This window comes from Diabrotica virgifera, chromosome 1 (assembly GCF_917563875.1).
Source record: "Diabrotica virgifera virgifera chromosome 1, PGI_DIABVI_V3a".
Taxonomy (NCBI): Eukaryota; Metazoa; Arthropoda; class Insecta; order Coleoptera; family Chrysomelidae; genus Diabrotica; species Diabrotica virgifera.
In genome coordinates, this window is record NC_065443.1 from 164,434,486 (window position 1) to 164,456,728 (window position 22,243).

Consider the following 22,243-nt stretch of genomic DNA (forward strand, 5'->3'; position numbering starts at 1 on the left):
TGTATTCTAGAATATTTGGAAAAAATACCTATGTATTTTTTTTTTTTTTCATTTAGGTACACATCATTTTAAGGGATTGTCCGGAAGAGTACAGGCTCAATATATCGGCAAATGAATTTTGTTTTAAATACCGTCCGTATAGAGGAGGTGCTCGTTGGAGATAGGCGCAAAATCTTGGTCCAGTGCTAATTAAATGCATTAATTTTTTTCGAATTCTGAGAAAACTAATAAGTATTTTTGAAAAATTTAAACGCAGAATGGAAGCTTACATTATTACCGAGGGCGGAAAGTCCCTGAAAACTTATATAATGTTTATTTTAATAACTTATATACCTAATATATGTTTATTTTAATAAAGATAATGGGATGAAAAAACAAGAGAAAAGTTAGTGTGATTTTTAATTTCGAATATTTCATTCAAAAGAAACTTTTTTTAATTCTAAGGGACTTTCGGTCCCCCGTAATAATGTTATCTTTCATTCTGGGTGTATGTTTTAAAAAATATTTATTAGTTTTCTCAGGATTCGAAAAAAATAAATGTATTTAAATAGCATTGGACAGAGATTTTGCGCCTACCCCCTTAAGAGAGAGTTTACTGTATTTTATATTATTACTAGAATTTATTACTTTAAACTTTTTATCGCTCTTGATTCATTTTATCGTGTATTTAATTACATTCAATTGTAATTGTACATTCAATTTTTTTGTATATTTTTACACGTTTTATTACTTTCGAAATACCAATACCTATAAAATCTATTTTTCAGCCTACTTGGGTCCAAAAAAATACACAATTTTCGGAAATTTCGGTAAATGAGAACATTTACCTACATTTCTTGTATTTATGAAGAAACAGTAGCGATTAACAGGTAGCGAAAACGCGTTCCAAGATTGCGGCTGTAATCTTGAATATTTTTTCGAGATATTTGGCACACGTATTCGTAATATAATAAAGAATGACGGTACAGACCCCAATTTGAAAAATATATTAATATGTGGAAATTACTCTGTAATTAAATACAATATTAAAAAAAAGAGCCTGTACCGCAATTAAGAAGAACAAGAAAATAAACTTTTTTTATCCGATGCCTAGATTTTGTGTCATTTTGGAACTACTAAAATATTTTATTCCATTAGTAGTTCTAAAATGACACAAGATCTAGGCATCGGATAAAAAAGTTTATTTAAAGAAAGTGTATTTTTTTTCTTCTTAATGGCGGTACGGGCTCGTTTTTTTAATATTGTATGTAATTATAGAGTAATTTCCAGATACTAACATATTTCCCAAATTGGGCTCTGTACCGCCATTCTTTATTATATTACGAATACGTGTGCCAAATACGTCGAAAAAATATTCAAAATTACAGCCGCAATCTTGGAACGCGTTTTGGCTACCTGTTGATCGCTACTGTATCACCTTAAGCTTTTAATAAGATTTTTAAAATTAATTTAGATTATTTAATAGACATACTCACCGGCACGAAAAACGGGCACCCCAAAAAATGGGTCATTTTGATGGCTCGTATCTTCTAAACCTATTGTCCGATTTAAGTATTTTTTTAATATATTATAGCCTTATTCTTTAACAATATCGCTGTAATAATATTATTTCTAGACATGTAAGTTATCATTATATACCGAATACCAGGCGTACCAATCAAACTGGGGTTTTTTCTCAATTTCCACAACAGCCTGTGGAATATTCTAGCCTTTATACAATATTGAAATTAAAACCCAGCTATAGCCCCAGGTTTTCTTAACATTCTGTTTTTTTATTCATTCGCTTATGTTGGATAATAAAAAAGTTAGTTACTTTAACAACTAGCCATGTTCTTTATCGATACATGGTGTTTCTAAATAAATGCGACAAACTTTAAGGGGTAATTCTGCATGAAAAAATAATGATTGCAAAAATAAAATTCTTTTGCCAAACAATCATTGTTTTTTCATGCAGAATTGCCCCTTAAAGTCAGTCGCACTTATTTAGAAACACCCTGTATTGATAAAGAACATGGCCAGTTGTTAAAGTCCATAACTTTTTTATTATCCAACGTAAGCGAATAAATAAAAAAAAAACAGAATGTTAAGAAAACCTGGGGCTATAGTTGGGTTTTAATTTCAATATTTTATAAAGGCTAGAATATTCCACAGGGTGTTGTGAAAATTGAGAAAAAAACCCAGTTTGATGGGGTACACTTGGTATACAATAAAATTTACATACCTATCAACAATATTATTATAGCGATATTGTTAAAGAATAAGGCTATAACATATTAAAAAATTACTTAAATCGGACAACAGGTTTAGGAGATACGAGACATCAAAAATTACCAATTTTTTGGTTGCCCGTTTTTCGTGCCGGTGAGTGTAGATTGAATTAGAAGTTCATTGTAAAAAAGGAAGTAAACAAAAACACGAGAAAAATGAATTTCTATAAATAAATAGGTAAGTAAATATTATAGACTAAAATAAGTACAGATAATATATATTTATAGAGATATAATTAGCTTCATTTAAGGCTAACTTTAAAAGTAAAGCAGATTTAAAAGAAAGCTATTATTAATGTTAACAAAAAAGTATGAAATTATTCATGTTTCATACACAAAATACTAAGTACGATTAGGACCGCGAATCTACAACAGATAAATGTCTGGAAACCGTTACACAGCGTTGCCAAAAAACGGAAGTCACACCGAGCGGTGTGGTATACGGAAGACGCTACGCGTTGTGTACATAACCTGTATAGTAGCACGGGAGCAACACTAGCGCTGGTGATATACCGTCGAACTAAAATCTGATCTTATGAGTATGTTAGATACGATATGACTTCCAGCGAAATTTTTAATATAAGCCTTCTGATACCATCTAGTAGCCAAATTCGTAAAAATATAGGCAAAACGTTGTGACTTCCGAAATCGGAAGTCATAACGGTATATATGAAGTAACAACGTATTACGAGAATCTACTTTGGAAGTCACATGGATACATGTATCAATATATATATATATATATATATATATATATACATATATATATATATATATATATATATATATAGATATATATATATATATATATATATATATAGATATATATATATATATATATATATATATATATATATATATATATATATACAGGGTGGTTCATCTTATTCGCCTCGGTCTCTGTACGGAAAACCACTTGATATTTTAAAAAAATTTCTTCACAGAAATATACAGGGCCTTTAATACTACAATCTAAAAATAATTTGAATTATACAGGGTGTTCCAAAAAAGAGTGGTATATCAAAGTTATATTTTTTCTTATGGAATGCCCTATATCTGATAACAATATTGAATTGACCTTAAAAAATCAGCTATACTTTCATAAGGGTTCCCTATACCTAAATAAAGGGTGTTTTGATTTATTTCGATTTTTATAAAAATGTAAGGTTTTAGAAAAAAATAAATATCTACGAATTTAGGAAGCAGTAACAAATTCTTTCTTGGATCTTAATAACAGACTATTTAGCATACTTAAACAGATGCTTATTGCATCAAAATTTCTTACAGGGTGGTCAAAACATGAGATTGTTCTATTAACAAATTCAAGCTGTAATAACTTACTTATTTTAAATGGAACACCCTGTATATTACTAGTCTATCGCGTAGAAAATTTACTTAGCTTTCAATTTGTATTACGGTTTCCTATACCTATCTTTTTACAGGGTGGTCAAAATATTAGATGGTTCTATTAACAAATTCAAGCTATAATAACTTACTTATTTTAAATGGAACACCCTGTATCTTACTAGTTTATCGCGTATAAAATTTACTTAACTTTCAATTCTTATTAGGGTTTCCTATACCTATCTCCCTTCATTTTATAGATATTTAAAGATTTCCTAATTTGTAAGCTTTAAAAATTAGAATTAAGTACCTATGTCCTGTTTATGTACAACACATCACCAACACCGGCAATATACTTAGACAAGATACTATAGTCGGTTCGCTAAATTCAGACGCAACTGGCTAGATATTTTAGTCGATAATTTTTTTGTTTTTTGCCAATTTTGCAAAAATTGGCAAAATTACTAACTATTTAGTGATTATTAACTATTTAGTAATTATTTTTTGCCAATTTTACTAAAATTGGGAAAATTACCGACTAAAATATCTAGAAAGTTGCGTCTGAGTTTAGCGAACAGACTATATCAATAATAAATTTTTCATTGTTATCATGTAATCACACAGAGTGTTGTATTATTTTACTTGATTTTGGCCTACATGTGACAGTGAATAATATGTTTATATTAAACTGCATACCCTATATTAGATGCCGTATTCTGGAAGAGATTTTTGTTTGAATCTTTGAATCGCAATTACAAACAATTAAATGCAATGGCTACTTTGACGAAAACGAGCCTATTGTATAAAAATATGTAAAAATGGGTATTTACAGAATAACATGGGATTTTATATTTACAGAATAACATGTGTATTGAGAATGTTTACATGGAATTGAAGATATTTTAAATATCTTCCATTATAAAGAATAGAATATCGAGTATGTCACTTAAAATAAGAACACTCTGTGTGATTAAATGATAAAAATGTGAACTTTATTAATGAAGAAGATATTTAAGTATATTGCCGGTGTTGGTGATGTGTTGGACATAACCACGACATAGGTACTTAATTCTAATTTTTAAAGCTTACAAATTAGGAAATCTTTAAATATTTAAAAATGAAGGGAGATAGGTATAGGAAACCCTAATAATAATTGAAAGCTAAGTAAATTTTACACGCGATAGACTAGTAAGATACAGGGTATTCCATTTAAAATAAGTAAGTTATTACAGCTTGAATTTGTTAATATAACAACCTAATATTTTGACCACCCTGTAAAAAGATAGGTATAGGAAAACCTAATACAAATTGAAAGCTAAGTAAATTTTCTACGCGATAGACTAGTAATATACAGGGTGTTCCATTTAAAATAAGTAAGTTATTACAGCTTGAATTTGTTAATAGAACAATCTAATATTTTGACCACCCTGTAAAAAGATAGGTATAGGAAACCCTAATACAAATTGAAAGCTAAGTAAATTTTCTACGCGATAGACTAGTAATATACAGGGTGTTCTATTTAAAATAAGTAAGTTATTACAGCTTGAATTTGTTAATAGAACAATCTCATATTTTGACAACCCTGTAAGAAACTTTGTTGCAATAAGCATCTGTTTAAGTATGTTAAACAGTCTGTTATTAAGATCCAAGAAAGAATTTGTTACTGCTTCTTAGATTCGTAGATATTTATTTTTTTCTAAAACCTTACATTTTTATAAAAATCGAAATAAATCAAAACACCCTGTATTTAGGTATAGGGAATCCTTACGAAAGTATAGCTTATTTTTTAAGGTCAATTCAATAATGTCATCATATATAGGGCATTCCATAAGAAAAAATATAACTTTGATACAACACTCTTTTTTGGAGCACCCTGTATAATTCACATTATTTTTAGATTATAGTATTAAAGGCCTTGTATATTTTTGTGAAGAAATTTTTTTTAAATATCCAGTGGTTTTCCGTACAGAGACCGAGGCGTATAAGATGAACCACCCTGTATATATAAAATTAATAAATTTAATCTTTGCAGATAAGTTAAATAGTAAACTCTTAAATATTGGGGAAATCTGCAAGAAAGACTCTAATGAGTATCAATTGTTTCGCCGAACGTTTTCGCCAAAGAGAATTAATTTGGCTTCTTCAGGGCTGAAAGAGAAGAAATTATAATTAGCTACCATATATTACCTATTAAAAAACACTGGGGATCTTACCGTAACTTAGAATTGTAGAGTTAGGATGTTATAAAAAACTTAGCTAGTAACAACATAGTGGTTTTTTTTTTGTTACTGTTAGAAAAAAGTTACTGTTAGAAATGTATGGTAGCTGTGAACTTGAGACGCAAAAGTGTAGCCAAGGGTAACCGAAAAAACACAATGCAACTACATTTTGAAGGAATTAATTCTTTGAGTTGTCGGCAATAACTAAATTTTTGATTGTTAAAAAGTTCACATGTGAGGTTCTGTTTTGCCAGAACGCATGCGCTGACATGTCAAAGTAGTTCTTATGATTCTTTATAATGTCGTTAAGGTTCATTGGTGTAACAAGGTGAAATTAATTACCAGTTTAGGGTAAATTATTTCAGATTTTTCTTGTTAAAAAATTGTTTTATATATTATATTGTTCATGTGATGTTATTCTAATATCTTATTGAGATGTATAAAAGAAAAGATGTATAAATTAATGAAAATTATTATTTAAGTAGGTTAGTTATTAATGGATAAATCAGTCAAGTTAGTTCTCTCTGATGTTACACTTTTCTTGGTATCGGATTTAAGTAAGAAGTGGTATATATTGCTTAGATTCTTAATGTCACTCTTAACATTGATGGAAAAATCGTTAAGGAAAATATATGACATTTCAATGAACTCTCTTTTAGATTTATTGTTCTCACGGTGGAGAATTGTAGTGTTATTATAGTCCATGAGATGACCAGTGGAATGTACATGTTTGGCTAAAGCACAACGGTCTGGGTGAAGTCGAGAATCACTTTTGTGTAGTGTGATACGTGATTTCAATAATTGAGAGGTTTGGCCGATGTAAGAATTGTTGCAAGAGAGGCATGGAATGTTGTAGACAATGTTACTTAGCATATTTGTAGGTGTCTTATCTTTGATCTTAGAATAAAGATTATTAATTGTTAGGGCTGATCTACAAGCCACATTAAGTTTAATATTGTTATTGTTATTACCAAAGCTATTTTCAACACTTTTCAGAATCCTTGTTAACCCCGGAGTGATATCACTGAAGTATGGTAATGAAAAATATTTGTTTATAGGAGTATCAGAGACTGGGTTCCCACTTAAGACATCAGGATCAGCATTGTTAGTCGCGAAGGAAGGTGAAGTGCCCTCGTGTTGGACAGTGTTAAACAAAATCTTATTTACTAGTGGTGTTGGATAGGCATTTGAAATGAAAAGTTTCTGTAGGATTTGTAGGTTTTTTGTATGAAAAGAAGGATCTGATAGTTTTATTACTCTATTTTTCATCTGTTTGACTAAATTGACTTTGGTAGAATTATTATGGTAAGAGTGGTAGTTAAGGTATCTACCAGAATGGGTCGGTTTTTGATACCAATCTATTTTGATGTTGATATTTTCCCTGATCATCCTTATGTCGAGAAAGGGGACGGACCAATTACCATCTTCCCTCTCTATAGTGAACTGGATGTAGGGGTCATAACTATTGAAGGTGTTTAATAGTTCATCTACCTTGTCATTGGGTATAGCCAAGATGATATCATCAACATATTTTTTAATGAATGGAATTTGAAAGGATAATAAAGGAATGACAGAGTCTAACACATAATCCATAACGTAAGTTGCAATTATAGGAGAAATCTTTGCTCCCATAGGGGTACCGAAAGTTTGTTGATAGAATTTTCCATTAAATGAAAAGTAGGTGTTATTAAAGAGAAATTCGACGATGCTGATGAATCTGTCATAAGATTATAATTTCTTCTCTTTCAGCCCTGAAGAAGCCAAATTAATTCTCTTTGGCGAAAACGTTCGGCGAAACAATTGATACTCATTAGAGTCTTTCTTGCAGATTTCCCCAATATTTAAGAGTTTACTATTTAACTTATCTGCAAAGATTAAATTTATTTTTTTTAGAGGAACATGGGGTTCTATAACAACATACGGGTTAATTATGGTGCTGAGGCGTTGAGGTTGCTCAGGGATTACCAGAAAACTAATATCAGACTAGCTAAAGAAAGGAATCGGAGACTTTTTTTATTATCATGTCGTTCTAAAGGTATAACACCAAAACACATTGTTCATGCCACCTCCTCTGTTCAAAACTATATACACAGAAATGGTTTCTTTCAATTGCAGGGATGCCAACAACTTATCAGGTTAGATAGCAAACTTTTAAATGTTGAGATTGCAACCAATCATAGAGTTCTCAAACAGTTAGAAAAGTCACTTACTGAACAAAAAACAGAAATCATTAGATCAACCTCAGAATATGATTGGCTGCAATTTTCACATATTCAATCTATTAGATATAATAAAATATTTTTTTCAATTAAATCTGACAATATCAAAAAAATTGACTCACTATATCAGTCCTGTTGCAAATCTGTTCTTAAAACTGATCCAAAATGGATAAAAAATTTATCTACCTCAATTATTCCTGATGATGTTCTAGGTTTCTTGGCATTAGGAAATAAATTTAGCATCGAACCAAAGTTAGGAAAAGATTTTCAAGTAAAAACACTGTTAGCAGATTTGGATAACATAATTTCATCATTGCCATCTGAATTAGAGGAAAACTTAATCCGGTCAAGAACCACCAACATTATCACTAATCACATTTTGAATACTTCTAAACCATCTAATACTTTTTTTCATAACTTATATACTAAAACTAGAAAATTTCTTAAATCCAATCCTGAGCTTTTGGTGACAAAAGCAGACAAAGGCAATGTTACAGTCATCTTGGAAAGAACTCACTACTTACAACTTTGTTCTTCTCTCATTGAAAACGATAGATCTTACACGTCACTTACATCCAATCCCTCTTCTTCTCTACAAAGGAAATGCAATACATTAATAGCATCCTTAGCTTCTTCCAATGAGATTGACCGTAACACTAGGAAAAAATTAACAACTTATAATGGGAACATTGCAAAGTTTTATGCTTTGCCAAAAATCCACAAACCAACACTATCGGTTCGTCCCATAGTAGCTTCCATTGGAACTCCCACTGAAAATATATCAGCCTTTGTTACAGACATCCTTACTAATGCATATGATTATGAAATTCAGTATTACATTAAAGATTCTTTTGAGATGGTAAATAAATATAATGGTTACATACTACCATCAAATTATGTCCTCGTTAGCCTTGACGTTGTATCCTTATTCAGCAACGTACATCTAGGAATTTGTTTGACATCAATAGAGGTCAATTGGGACCGTATTAGAGGTTGTTGTTCCATGTCTTATGACAGATTCATCAGCATCGTCGAATTTCTCTTTAATAACACCTACTTCTCATTTAATGGAAAATTCTATCAACAAACTTTCGGTACCCCTATGGGAGCAAAGATTTCTCCTATAATTGCAACTTACGTTATGGATGTGTTAGACTCTGTCATTCCTTTATTATCCTTTCAAATTCCATTCATTAAAAAATATGTTGATGATATCATCTTGGCTATACCCAATGACAAGGTAGATGAACTATTAAACACCTTCAATAGTTATGACCCCTACATCCAGTTCACTATAGAGAGGGAAGATGGTAATTGGTCCGTCCCCTTTCTCGACATAAGGATGATCAGGGAAAATAACAACATCAAAATAGATTGGTATCAAAAACCGACCCATTCTGGTAGATACCTTAACTAGTCAGTCAGTAGCCATGGCAGGAGTAACTCAGTCAGTCAGTAGCCATGGCAGGAGAAGCACGTTCAAATAACACTGCCGATATCAGTAGTAATATAGTTTGCAGAAAATGTAAATCTAAAGTAGTTTCACCGGTAAAGTGTATAATATGTGATAGCTGTTATCATCCCAGTTGTGCCAAAAAACTGGAGTTACAAATTTTTGACAAAGTTTTTACTAAATGTTGTGAAAAAACCGAAGCTAAAGCAAATGGCGACTGTGATGACAAATTTTTCGATGCCATCGAAAACTTAGCTGCGTCGACAGAAAATAAGGTTGATATACACATCTTTAAATATATTATCAAACAAAAAGATCTCTTAATATCAGAACTAAAGGAAAAAATATTCCTATTAAATACCCAAATTGACTCATTAAAACAATTAGAAACAAAACAAGTTCCGGAAAAAACTGACTATTCTTTATTTAAAAAATCTAAACACAAAGCTGATAACAATAAACAAGTCTTCAATTCACCAGAGTCAACAATAGGCCAGGAGAAATATAAGGAAAACAATTCAATTAGCGCTAAAGATGTCAGCGAAGCCATAAACCGAGCGCAAAATATAATACCTGCATCTAGTCGAACCGAAAAGACTGGAGATGCCAACATGCAAATAAGCAGTAACATTCCTACTGATTGGCAGAAAGTGACTTACAAAAAAAGAACACCCAAAAAAAACTTATTAGTGGGTAACTATTCTGGAAATTCTAATGTAGAAGGAGTGGATCAAACAGTTGCTTTACACGTATATTTAATCTGAAACCGCAAACATCTGCAGAAGACCTTCAATCATTTTTATCAAAAAACCTGCCAGAAGCCAGCTGCTCAGCTCTTCCATCTCGTCGTCCTGATATATATTCTTCTTTCAAAGTGGAAATCTCGAAAGCAAACTACAATAAGGCGTTGGATGCCTCGATTTGGCCAAACAAAGCCTGTATACGAAATTTTTTTCAATTGAGGAAAAAGAAAGAGCAAATCGAGTAGAAGTATCTATCGACAATGAAACAAAACATACGGCAATTTTTAAAATTATACAGTTAAATACAGCGTCTATTAGAAACAAACTTGAAAGGTTGGAAATTCTGCTTGACCAAGAAAATCCCATTGTCGTCAGTATTGCGGAGCACTGGTGTAAGCAGGATGAAATATCTCTAATGGTAACTCCGGGTTACGATCTTGTAACCAGTTATTGTCGACCTATCCATGAGCATGGCGGATCAGTTCTGTATGTGAAATGTGGGTATGAATATCAGATCATCAATGTGTGCCAGTTCGCTGTGGAGATGCATTATGAGTGCAGTGCGGTAAAAATAATGTTTTGTGAAAGAAAAGTTGCAGTCATCAGTATCTACAGGCCTCCCAGTGGAGACTTTTATTTGTGTTTGAAGCAGTTTTCCTATACGATTGAACTCTGTAATAGGTATGTTGACGATATTTTTATTTGTGGTGACTTAAACATTGATTATTTAGAAAATAGTTTATTTAAAATTCTTTTTAACGATGTTCTAATGAGCTACAATCTTAGCATAACCTCTATGGTTCCCACAAGGGTAGCGACAAATTGTTTGAACCAAAATTCTATCAGTAAGATTGACTATATTTTAACCAATACAGCTAATATAGCATTTACAGCATTTAAGTGACCATAGAGCAATCAGTTTGGAATTTGTAGTAGACATTAATAGTAGCTGTACTAGATCCAATGACCAGCCTAATTATAAATATTTTAGAGACTTGTCTGACAACAACCTTAAACAAATTTCTTCTGTGCTATCTGTAACTGACTTTGACGATATTTATTTAACCGATAATGTTGATAAATCCTTTGAAAATCTTATAAGTAGTTTAATATATGTATTAGATTATTGCTGTCCAGTAAAACGGTATAATATCAGTAAGCAGACTTGCAATAAAAAATGGATTACTCCGGAAGTTAAGCAGTCTAGTGTTCATTTAAAAAATGCTTACTGGCTTAATAAGGAACTAAAAGATGCCAATTCTCTTGCAAATTATAACAAAATTAAGAAAGACCACGCGGAACTATTACAAAAATCTAAATTAAAATTCCATGATCAATTGATAAATAATTCAAGTAATAAAAATAAGACTGTATGGAATCTTGTTAACAAGGAAACTGGCAGGAAGTCTATCCAAAAAAACATAGCATTAAATATAAATGGTGAAAGTTGTACTGATTCTAAGCAGTTGTCTGAAGTTTTTTGTGATTATTTTGCTACAGTAACCGAAGAGAAACTGTCAAATCATTTTGGGAATTCTCGATCTAATAGTTGCACATCTTCTACTATTCTTAAAAACAGTTTCTTCTTTAGACCTGTTGTTGGTAATGAGGTAATGAATGTGATCAATAATTTAAAAAATAAAAAAAGTACTGGACTTGATTCTATCTCGATACGACTATTAAAGGCTATGTCATCTGATATAATAAACCACATTGCATATTTGATAAATTTATCAATAGGTAAAGGAGTCTTTCCAAGTATTCTAAAAAAAGCAATCGTTACTCCTATTTACAAAAAAGACGATCCGGAAGACATTTCAAATTATAGACCTATTTCCTTATTGTGTGTACTTTCCAAAGAATTTGAGAGAATTGTGTATAACCGTATGTCTGAGTTTTTGGGTAGATTTAAAATTGTAAGTGATTGTCAACATGGCTTCCGTACCGGTAGATCCACTCAGTCTGCTGCCTGCAGATTTTGTGAAAGGGTCTACAGATCTTTGGATGCAGGTGAATATGTGGCAGGTCTCTTTTTTGATCTAACCCGTGCCTTTGATTGTCTTGATAGTCGTTTTGTTAGCAATAAACTGTATAATATTGGTTTTAGAGGCATATTTTTAGATTGGCTAATCAATTATCTATCAGATAGGATCATTTCTGTTAGAATCAATGAAGCTATTTCGGAGGAAAGTTTTATTAATCTGGGAGTTCCACAGGGCTCTGTATTAGGACCCCTGATTTTTTTGTTGTTTATTAACGATGCATCTAACCAGTTTGATATTTTGGACCTGACGTTATTTGCAGATGATACTTCTCTTGTGGTCTCAGCACAGACCTATGAGAAATTGGCATCTACTTGCAATAGTTTTTTAGCTCGGTTTAATGACTGATGTCGATCTAATAACCTAATTTTAAATGTAGACAAAACAAAAGTAATATATTTTAATAACTTAAATTCTGTTAATCCTGTACTACATCTAAGTTTTAACAATGTACTACTGGATTCCTCAAATCATACTAAATTTTTAGGTATCCATCTCGACTCAAAATTAAAATGGTCAGTTCACATAGACATGCTCAGTAAGTCCCTTAATAAGTCGTACTATGCATTATCCCGTATTAAAAATATTATGCCCATCTCTGCGCTTTTAAATGTATACTATAGCCTTGTTTATAGTAGACCTTGTTACAACATAGTTTTATGGGGGAATGCAGTCAACAGTGACAGAATATTTATAACAGAAAAACGTATAATACGAAAAATGTTTGGAATTAGACCTCTTGAGAGCTGTAAGCCCATATTTATTAAGAATAATATTTTAAGTTTTCCATGTATTTATATCTTCAGAATGTTACTATATGCTGTTGATAATATTCATATGTATGATAGAAATTCTAGTTTCCACAATTATTCGACACGAGGTGGCGACTTGCTGAGGGTACCTGGTCATAGATCGAGTAAATTTGAAATGTCAGTAAAGTATATGAGCATTAGATTGTTTAACGTTTTACCAAAAAAATGTAGAACAATGAATAAATATTTATTTAAGAAATCCATTAAAAGCTTATTGCTTACCAAATGTTATTATACTGTGGAAGAGTTTGTTTCGGACAGAAATATTACCTAAATGTTATCAATTCTATCTACATTAAAATGTTTATAAAATTTATAAATGTATTAATTTTATTGTTTGTTTGTTTGTAAAACTAATGACATGTCCTATACATTGTATGTCTTAAAGGATGAATAAATATTATTATTATTATTATTATTACCACTCTTACCATAATAATTCTACCAAAGTCAATTTAGTCAAACAGATGAAAAATAGAGTAATAAAACTATCAGATCCTTCTTTTCATACAAAAAACCTACAAATCCTACAGAAACTTTTCATTTCAAATGCCTATCCAACACCACTAGTAAAGAAGATTTTGTTTAACACTGTCCAAAACGAGGGTACTTCACCTTCCTTCGCGACTAACAATGCTGATCCTGATGTCTTAAGTGGGAACCCAGTCTCTGATACTCCTATAAACAAATATTTTTCATTACCATACTTCAGTGATATCACTCCGGGGTTAACAAGGATTCTGAAAAGTGTTGAAAATAGCTTTGGCAATAACAATAACAATATTAAACTTAATGTGGCTTGTAGATCAGCCCTAACAATTAATAATCTTTATTCTAAGATCAAAGATAAGACACCTACAAATATGCTAAGTAACATTGTCTACAACATTCCATGCCTCTCTTGCAACAATTCTTACATCGGCCAAACCTCTCAATTATTGAAATCACGTATCACACTACACAAAAGTGATTCTCGACTTCACCCAGACCGTTGTGCTTTAGCCATACATGTACATTCCACTGGTCATCTCATGGACTATAATAACACTACAATTCTCCACCGTGAGAACAATAAATCTAAAAGAGAGTTCATTGAAATGTCATATATTTTCCTTAACGATTTTTCCATCAATGTTAAGAGTGACATTAAGAATCTAAGCAATATATACCACTTCTTACTTAAATCCGATACCAAGAAAAGTGTAACATCACAGAGAACTAACTTGACTGATTTATCCATTAATAACTAACCTACTTAAATAATAATTTTCATTAATTTAAAAAAAAAAAGATAACATTTCCTTGCTTTTCTTTTATACATCTCAATAAGATATTAGAATAACATCACATGAACAATATAATATATAAAACAATTTTTTAACAAGAAAAATCTGAAATAATTTACCCTAAACTGGTAATTAATTTCATCTTGTTACACCAATGAACCTTAACGACATTATAAAGAATCATAAGAACTACTTTGACATGTCAGCGCATGCGTTCTGGCAAAACAGAACCTCACATGTGAACTTTTTAACAATCAAAAATTTAGTTATGCCGACAACTCAAAGAATTAATTCCTTCAAAATGTAGTTGCATTGGGTTTTTTCGGTTACCCTTGGGTACACTTTTGCGTCTCAAGTTCACAGCTACCATACATTTCTAACAGTAACTTTTTTCTAACAGTAACAAAAAAACCACTATGTTGTTACTAGCTAAGTTTTTTATAACATCCTAACTCTACAATTCTAAGTTACGGTAAGATCCCAGTGTTTTTTAATAGGTAATATATGGTAGCTAATTATAATTTCTTCTCTTTCAGCCCTGAAGAAGCCAAATTAATTCTCTTTGGCGAAAACGTTCGGCGAAACAATTGATACTCATTAGAGTCTTTCTTGCAGATTTCCCCAATATACTATATATATATATATATATATATATATATATATATATATATATAGAAGACAAGAAGTCTTTGCTGACAGTAAATAGAAAGAAATTTAGGATATTGGGTTATGCAGCAAATGAAAAGTGTACTTTTTCAAGTTTCTTTAATCCAAGCTTTCGGTTATGATGATAACCATCATCAGGGTGCTACAATGATATTTTTTCTATGTAAAAGAATATGAAAACATGTATAAATAAATAGTACTTACAAACTTATTGAGGATATTTCAAATGTGATGTCATTGAGAAGAAATGAGATGCAACTTGATCAATGGTCATGCCGATGCCTCGAATTAAATTTTGTTGGATTCGAGGCATCGGCATGACCATTGATCAAGTTGCATCTCATTTCTTCTCAATGACATCACATTTGAAATATCCTCAATAAGTTTGTAAGTACTATTTATTTATACATGTTTTCATATTCTTTTACATAGAAAAAATATCATTGTAGCACCCTGATGATGGTTATAATCATAACCGAAAGCTTGGATTAAAGAAACTTGAAAAAGTACACTTTTCATTTGCTGCATAACCCAATATCCTAAATTTCTTTCTATATATATATATATATATATATATATATATATATATATATATATATATATATATATATATATATATATATATATATATATATATATATATATATATATATATATATATATATATATATATATATATATATATATATATATATATATATAGTAATTATAATAATACATATTAACAATCATATATATATATATATATATATATATATATATAAGATGGTGGTATTCTTGACTGTAGATTTATATATCAAGTAGTGACTCTTGAGGATGCAGTCAGTTTATTTGGCCCACAAGACAAAGAAAACTCTTTGACTTACTGTCAAGCTTTCGAATTATATTTAATTCTTTTTCAAGACATCTACAAAATTTATAAATATAAAAATTAAGTAATTACAATGTATATTTTGTTTACTCACTAGTCGTTGAGATTGGTTGAAAAAGTTGAAACTTTACTAGAAGGACAATCACACACATATTAAAATATTTAAATAATTTTAGTCAATCTATTACATTATGTTGTGTCCATGGTTCGTTGTTCAACATGTATGAAGTGTATACCATTTCTTTAGAAGGAAAGCAAAACCAGTAACAATAGTTTTTTTTATAATTACAGTTATTAATTTGATTGATGTAAAGTAAATTAGTCCAGTCAATGTGTCTACCAGCATAAAATGAATTTTTAATGGTGGAATGTACGATAGAAAATCAGATTATGATGTTGTGTCAAATGTTTGTTGATATGCTAATATGTAACAATAAATGTTACTTAATTTGTCTATATCTGACTTTCTATTTATACATTTTCTATTTTTCTGGATGTGTGTCATTTCTACAAATAACCTTTTCTGTTCATTTTTCACCCTCTCTAAGATTGACGCTTGTGAAAAATTAAATGTATGATTTAGATTAATTGAGTGATCTGCTAATGCACAAGCTTGCGATTTTTTTGTATTAATATCACTTCTGTGGGAAATTATTCTGCTGTGTAATGTCCGAGATGTTTCTCCTATATAAACCTTATCGCAGTCTGAGCAAGGTATTTGATACACAACTTTTGAACTTTCCTTAGTCGTAAGTGGATCTTTAGTTTTGGTGTATAAATGTGCTATAGTTTTAACGTTTCTGGTAGCAATTTTTATGTTTTCGAGTCCTTTAAATAATTTGAGAAGTTTTGGTGTTAAGAATGGAATATAAGGTAAAGATCCAAATGTTTGTGGTGTTGTTGGTACTAAGGTGTCGATTGTTGGGCTAGTGTTTCTTTCTTGGCTTGCCATATTCACTGTGGGTGGTTTTTTATTGTTGGTATTGTCAATCAATGTGATGGAAGCTGGAGAGGTAGCAGTACTAAAAATTAATTTATTAAGTAGTCCTACTGGATAAGAGTTTTCCATTAATATGTTTTTTAGTCTCTTCAAACTCTTTTCTCTATATGTTGGATGAGATATTTTTATTACTCGACTTTTTTAGTCCCAAAATTAATTTTATTTTTGTTCTTGTAGGATGTTCAGAATAGTAATTTATGAATCTATTGCTAGAAATCGGTTTTCGATACCATTCTGTTTTGAGACTATTATCTTGAGTGCGATGGACTAGCATATCCAGAAAAGGGAGACTGTTGTTTTGTTCTCTTTCTGCAGTGAACTGTAGTTGGCTACATTGGTTGTTGAAAATATTTAAAACCTCATTTATTTTATCATTGGGTACTGCTAGGATCAAATCATCTACAAAACGTTTGACAAATGGAATATGAAAAGGTATTATTTTTAAACATTCTTCAATGAGATCATCAAGAGCATAATTACACATGATTGGCGATAATGAGCTTCCCATAGGAGTGCCTGCTGTTTGTTTGTAATAACGGTTATTAAATTTACAGATGTTGGTATCAAATATGAAATATAATATTTCTTTTAATGAATTTAAATTTAATGTGCAATGTGCCTGGATCTCATTCCAGTGTTTTTCTATGCTGTTTAGAATTAAATAAGACGGAATATTGGTATACAAAGATACCACATCAAAACTTACTAAAATGTATGTTTCTGGGATTTTTTTTTATTATTTATGAAGTTACTAAAAACAAAAGAATCTTTAATTACTATATCGTTGTTGAAATTGTATGCATTTGTTAAAATTGTTGTAATAAAATTCGCTAACTTACTATTGGGGGAATCTATTGAAGAGATTATTGGTCTCATTGAAAGAGTGGGTTTATGTACTTTTGGCAATGCGTAGAAACGTGGAGCTACTGAATTGTAAATTTTTAATGATTTTGATTCACTAGCAGAGATGTTGCCATTATTCGCTAATTTAGATACAAGCTTGTTTGATTTTTGTTGCAATGTACATGTTGGATCATTTGTGAGTTGTTTATAATACTTAACATCATTTAACAAAGATTGACTTTTATTTGTATAATCGTCCTTGTACACTGCAACAGTTATGTTACCTTTATCACTGCGGAGAATGTATAATTCTGGATTCTTAATTAAAAATCTTTTTGCTTCACAGAACAAGTCATTAAAGAAATGATTACTATTGTTTGTTTTATGCAAATAGTTTGTTATAATGTTTGTGCTTTTTGACCGAAACATATCTTTGTTATTAGTGTCAAATTTTGCAATTAGTTGTTCTATATCAGACAACAAGTCAGATAATTTAAAATCTCTAAGATTAGGAAAAAGACAAAATTTCGGTCCTAAGGCTAAAAACTTTTTAATGTTAAATGGAAATTCTACATTAGTTAAGTTATGAAACCATTTCTCTTGAAATTTAACCATGGCAAAATTGTCATTGTTTCTCATGACTTGTTCTGTGAAGCAAAAAGATTTTTAATTAAGAATCCAGAATTATACATTCTCCGCAGTGATAAAGGTAACATAACTGTTGCAGTGTACAAGGACGATTATACAAATAAAAGTCAATCTTTGTTAAATGATGTTAAGTATTATAAACAACTCACAAATGATCCAACATGTACATTGCAACAAAAATCAAACAAGCTTGTATCTAAATTAGCGAATAATGGCAACATCTCTGCTAGTGAATCAAAATCATTAAAAATTTACAATTCAGTAGCTCCACGTTTCTACGCATTGCCAAAAGTACATAAACCCACTCTTTCAATGAGACCAATAATCTCTTCAATAGATTCCCCCAATAGTAAGTTAGCGAATTTTATTACAACAATTTTAACAAATGCATACAATTTCAACAACGATATAGTAATTAAAGATTCTTTTGTTTTTAGTAACTTCATAAATAATAAAAAAATCCCAGAAACATACATTTTAGTAAGTTTTGATGTGGTATCTTTGTATACCAATATTCCGTCTTATTTAATTCTAAACAGCATAGAAAAACACTGGAATGAGATCCAGGCACATTGCACATTAAATTTAAATTCATTAAAAGAAATATTATATTTCATATTTGATACCAACATCTGTAAATTTAATAACCGTTATTACAAACAAACAGCAGGCACTCCTATGGGAAGCTCATTATCGCCAATCATGTGTAATTATGCTCTTGATGATCTCATTGAAGAATGTTTAAAAATAATACCTTTTCATATTCCATTTGTCAAACGTTTTGTAGATGATTTGATCCTAGCAGTACCCAATGATAAAATAAATGAGGTTTTAAATATTTTCAACAACCAATGTAGCCAACTACAGTTCACTGCAGAAAGAGAACAAAACAACAGTCTCCCTTTTCTGGATATGCTAGTCCATCGCACTCAAGATAATAGTCTCAAAACAGAATGGTATCGAAAACCGATTTCTAGCAATAGATTCATAAATTACTATTCTGAACATCCTACAAGAACAAAAATAAAATTAATTTTGGGACTAAAAAGTCGAGTAATAAAAATATCTCATCCAACATATAGAGAAAAGAGTTTGAAGAGACTAAAAAACATATTAATGGAAAACTCTTATCCAGTAGGACTACTTAATAAATTAATTTTTAGTACTGCTACCTCTCCAGCTTCCATCACATTGATTGACAATACCAACAATAAAAAACCACCCACAGTGAATATGGCAAGCCAAGAAAGAAACACTAGCCCAACAATCGACACCTTAGTACCAACAACACCACAAACATTTGGATCTTTACCTTATATTCCATTCTTAACACCAAAACTTCTCAAATTATTTAAAGGACTCGAAAACATAAAAATTGCTACCAGAAACGTTAAAACTATAGCACATTTATACACCAAAACTAAAGATCCACTTACGACTAAGGAAAGTTCAAAAGTTGTGTATCAAATACCTTGCTCAGACTGCGATAAGGTTTATATAGGAGAAACATCTCGGACATTACACAGCAGAATAATTTCCCACAGAAGTGATATTAATACAAAAAAAAAAATCGCAAGCTTGTGCATTAGCAGATCACTCAATTAATCTAAATCATACATTTAATTTTTCACAAGCGTCAATCTTAGAGAGGGTGAAAAATGAACAGAAAAGGTTATTTGTAGAAATGACACACATCCAGAAAAATAGAAAATGTATAAATAGAAAGTCAGATATAGACAAATTAAGTAACATTTATTGTTACATATTAGCATATCAACAAACATTTGACACAACATCATAATCTGATTTTCTATCGTACATTCCACCATTAAAAATTCATTTTATGCTGGTAGACACATTGACTGGACTAATTTACTTTACATCAATCAAATTAATAACTGTAATTATAAAAAAAACTATTGTTACTGGTTTTGCTTTCCTTCTAAAGAAATGGTATACACTTCATACATGTTGAACAACGAACCATGGACACAACATAATGTAATAGATTGACTAAAATTATTTAAATATTTTAATATGTGTGTGATTGTCCTTCTAGTAAAGTTTCAACTTTTTCAACCAATCTCAACGACTAGTGAGTAAACAAAATATACATTGTAATTACTTAATTTTTATATTTATAAATTTTGTAGATGTCTTGAAAAAGAATTAAATATAATTCGAAAGCTTGACAGTAAGTCAAAGAGTTTTCTTTGTCTTGTGGGCCAAATAAACTGACTGCATCCTCAAGAGTCACTACTTGATATATATATATATATATATATATATATATTTACTCCCAGCGTATGAAGTGAGCCACATATCAAAAGAAATTGCGGTTGAAGTGAGGTCCTGTACAAAGTGAGTTCCAGTATACGGACCTCACTTAGTCAATCAATGTAAGACTTTTTCGTAGACATGTACTGATAGCAAACACTGTTTTTTTACAAAAAAAAGTGGGACCTCACTTTGTATGGTCCACATCAATTTTTAGTTCAGAGATTTTCCGCATAGAGGCGCTGATTTTGGCGTATATTTTCTAACCATGTATATTCTATGCCCTGTTGAATAACTTACGATACACATAGTGAGGACCATACAACTGGCAACATCTGTTCAACCAATCTTTAAAACAGTGGATCGTTAATCGTCGCATAAATTCAAACAGTACAAAAATGTTTAATACTTTAATCATTTTTGAGAGCGTAGGCGCAAAATTTCGGTGGAGTTCTTTTTAAACGCATTTATTTTTTTCGAATCCTGAGATAACTAATAGGTATTTTTAAAAAATTTAAACGCAAAATAGAAGACTACATTATTCCCGAGGGCAGAACTTTAATCCTTTTTGAGAGCGTAGGCGCAAAATTTCGGTCGAGTTCTTTTTAAACGCTTATTTTTTTCGAATCCTGAGATAACTAATAGGTATTTTTAAAAAATTTAAACGCAAAATAGAAGACTACATTATTCCCGAGGGCAGAAAGTCCCTTATAATGAACAAAAAGTTTCTTTTGAATGATATATTTAAAATTAAAAATCAGACTATTTTTTTTCACCCCTGTAACTTATTAAAATAAATATTATAGAAGTTCTCAATGACTTTCGACCATGGATAATACAGTAATATTTCTTTCTGCGTTTAAATTTTTTAAAAATACTTAAGGTTTTCTCAGTATTCGAAAAAAAAATGAACGCATTTAAAAATAATTCGAGCGAAATTTTTGCGCATATGCTCTCAGAAAGGCTTAAAATAATATAAATTTTTGTAATCAGTATTTCAATATTTATTTATGATATAAGTGTTACAAGTACACGTTTAAGATGAGCGACAGCGAGTTCTGCAATTCACATGAGTGCCTTAAAAATGTACTTTTTAACACGCATATCACACAATATTTTTTCTACAAACGTAATTACAGGACAATATCTACAAAAACTTTTACTTGAACTTGACTGACACTCCATTTTTATATTTTTTTGACATTACATCAAAATTGTAGCATAAAGTAGCATTTTTAACGCACGTATGGAGTTCTAAAAATTGCATTTTTAACACGGTTGTAGAAAAAAGCTTTTAAATGAGGTGTCACATGATGTACTTACTTTCCTATTTAAAAAAATCAAAGTTATGCCTGTCACCTGAAGAAGAGGGATCGCGTAAAGTTCAAAACATTGACGCTATAATATACTATGATTATTTTAAAAATCGACCTATCCGAGCGTTTTTCTTATGTGCTAAAAATAAATAAGTTAATAAGGGGGGTAACACTTATTCCAGCGAACTGTATTTGTAACAAACAAAGTAGGGATGGCGGTTGTTGAACAAAAAACCG

The 22,243-nt window shown here is 30.6% G+C and overlaps 2 protein-coding genes across 2 annotated transcripts; one reads left to right on the forward strand and one right to left on the reverse strand.

The window, feature by feature from the left end:
• Nucleotides 1-15,832: 15,832 nt before the first annotated feature.
• LOC126878813 (uncharacterized) lies at nucleotides 15,833-17,052 on the reverse strand. The gene is made up of 2 exons (XM_050641719.1): nucleotides 16,017-17,052; nucleotides 15,833-15,958 (listed from the first exon to the last, which is right to left on the reverse strand). The coding sequence occupies exon 1, from the start codon at nucleotides 16,989-16,991 to the stop codon at nucleotides 16,311-16,313; it is 681 nt and encodes a 226-aa protein (XP_050497676.1). The 5' UTR covers nucleotides 16,992-17,052; the 3' UTR covers nucleotides 15,833-15,958; nucleotides 16,017-16,310.
• Nucleotides 17,053-18,982: 1,930 nt separating this feature from the next.
• On the forward strand, nucleotides 18,983-20,678 carry LOC126878811 (uncharacterized). Its single transcript, XM_050641717.1, has 2 exons — nucleotides 18,983-20,508; nucleotides 20,567-20,678. The coding sequence occupies exon 1, from the start codon at nucleotides 19,092-19,094 to the stop codon at nucleotides 20,016-20,018; it is 927 nt and encodes a 308-aa protein (XP_050497674.1). The 5' UTR covers nucleotides 18,983-19,091; the 3' UTR covers nucleotides 20,019-20,508; nucleotides 20,567-20,678.
• The last annotated feature ends 1,565 nt before the right edge of the window (nucleotides 20,679-22,243 follow it).

Coding starts and splice junctions, on each gene's coding strand:
- LOC126878813 (XM_050641719.1), bottom strand. CDS start 16,991: ATGGAAAACTCTTATCCAGTAGGACTACTTAATAAATTAATTTTTAGT.
- LOC126878811 (XM_050641717.1), top strand. CDS start 19,092: ATGGGAAGCTCATTATCGCCAATCATGTGTAATTATGCTCTTGATGAT.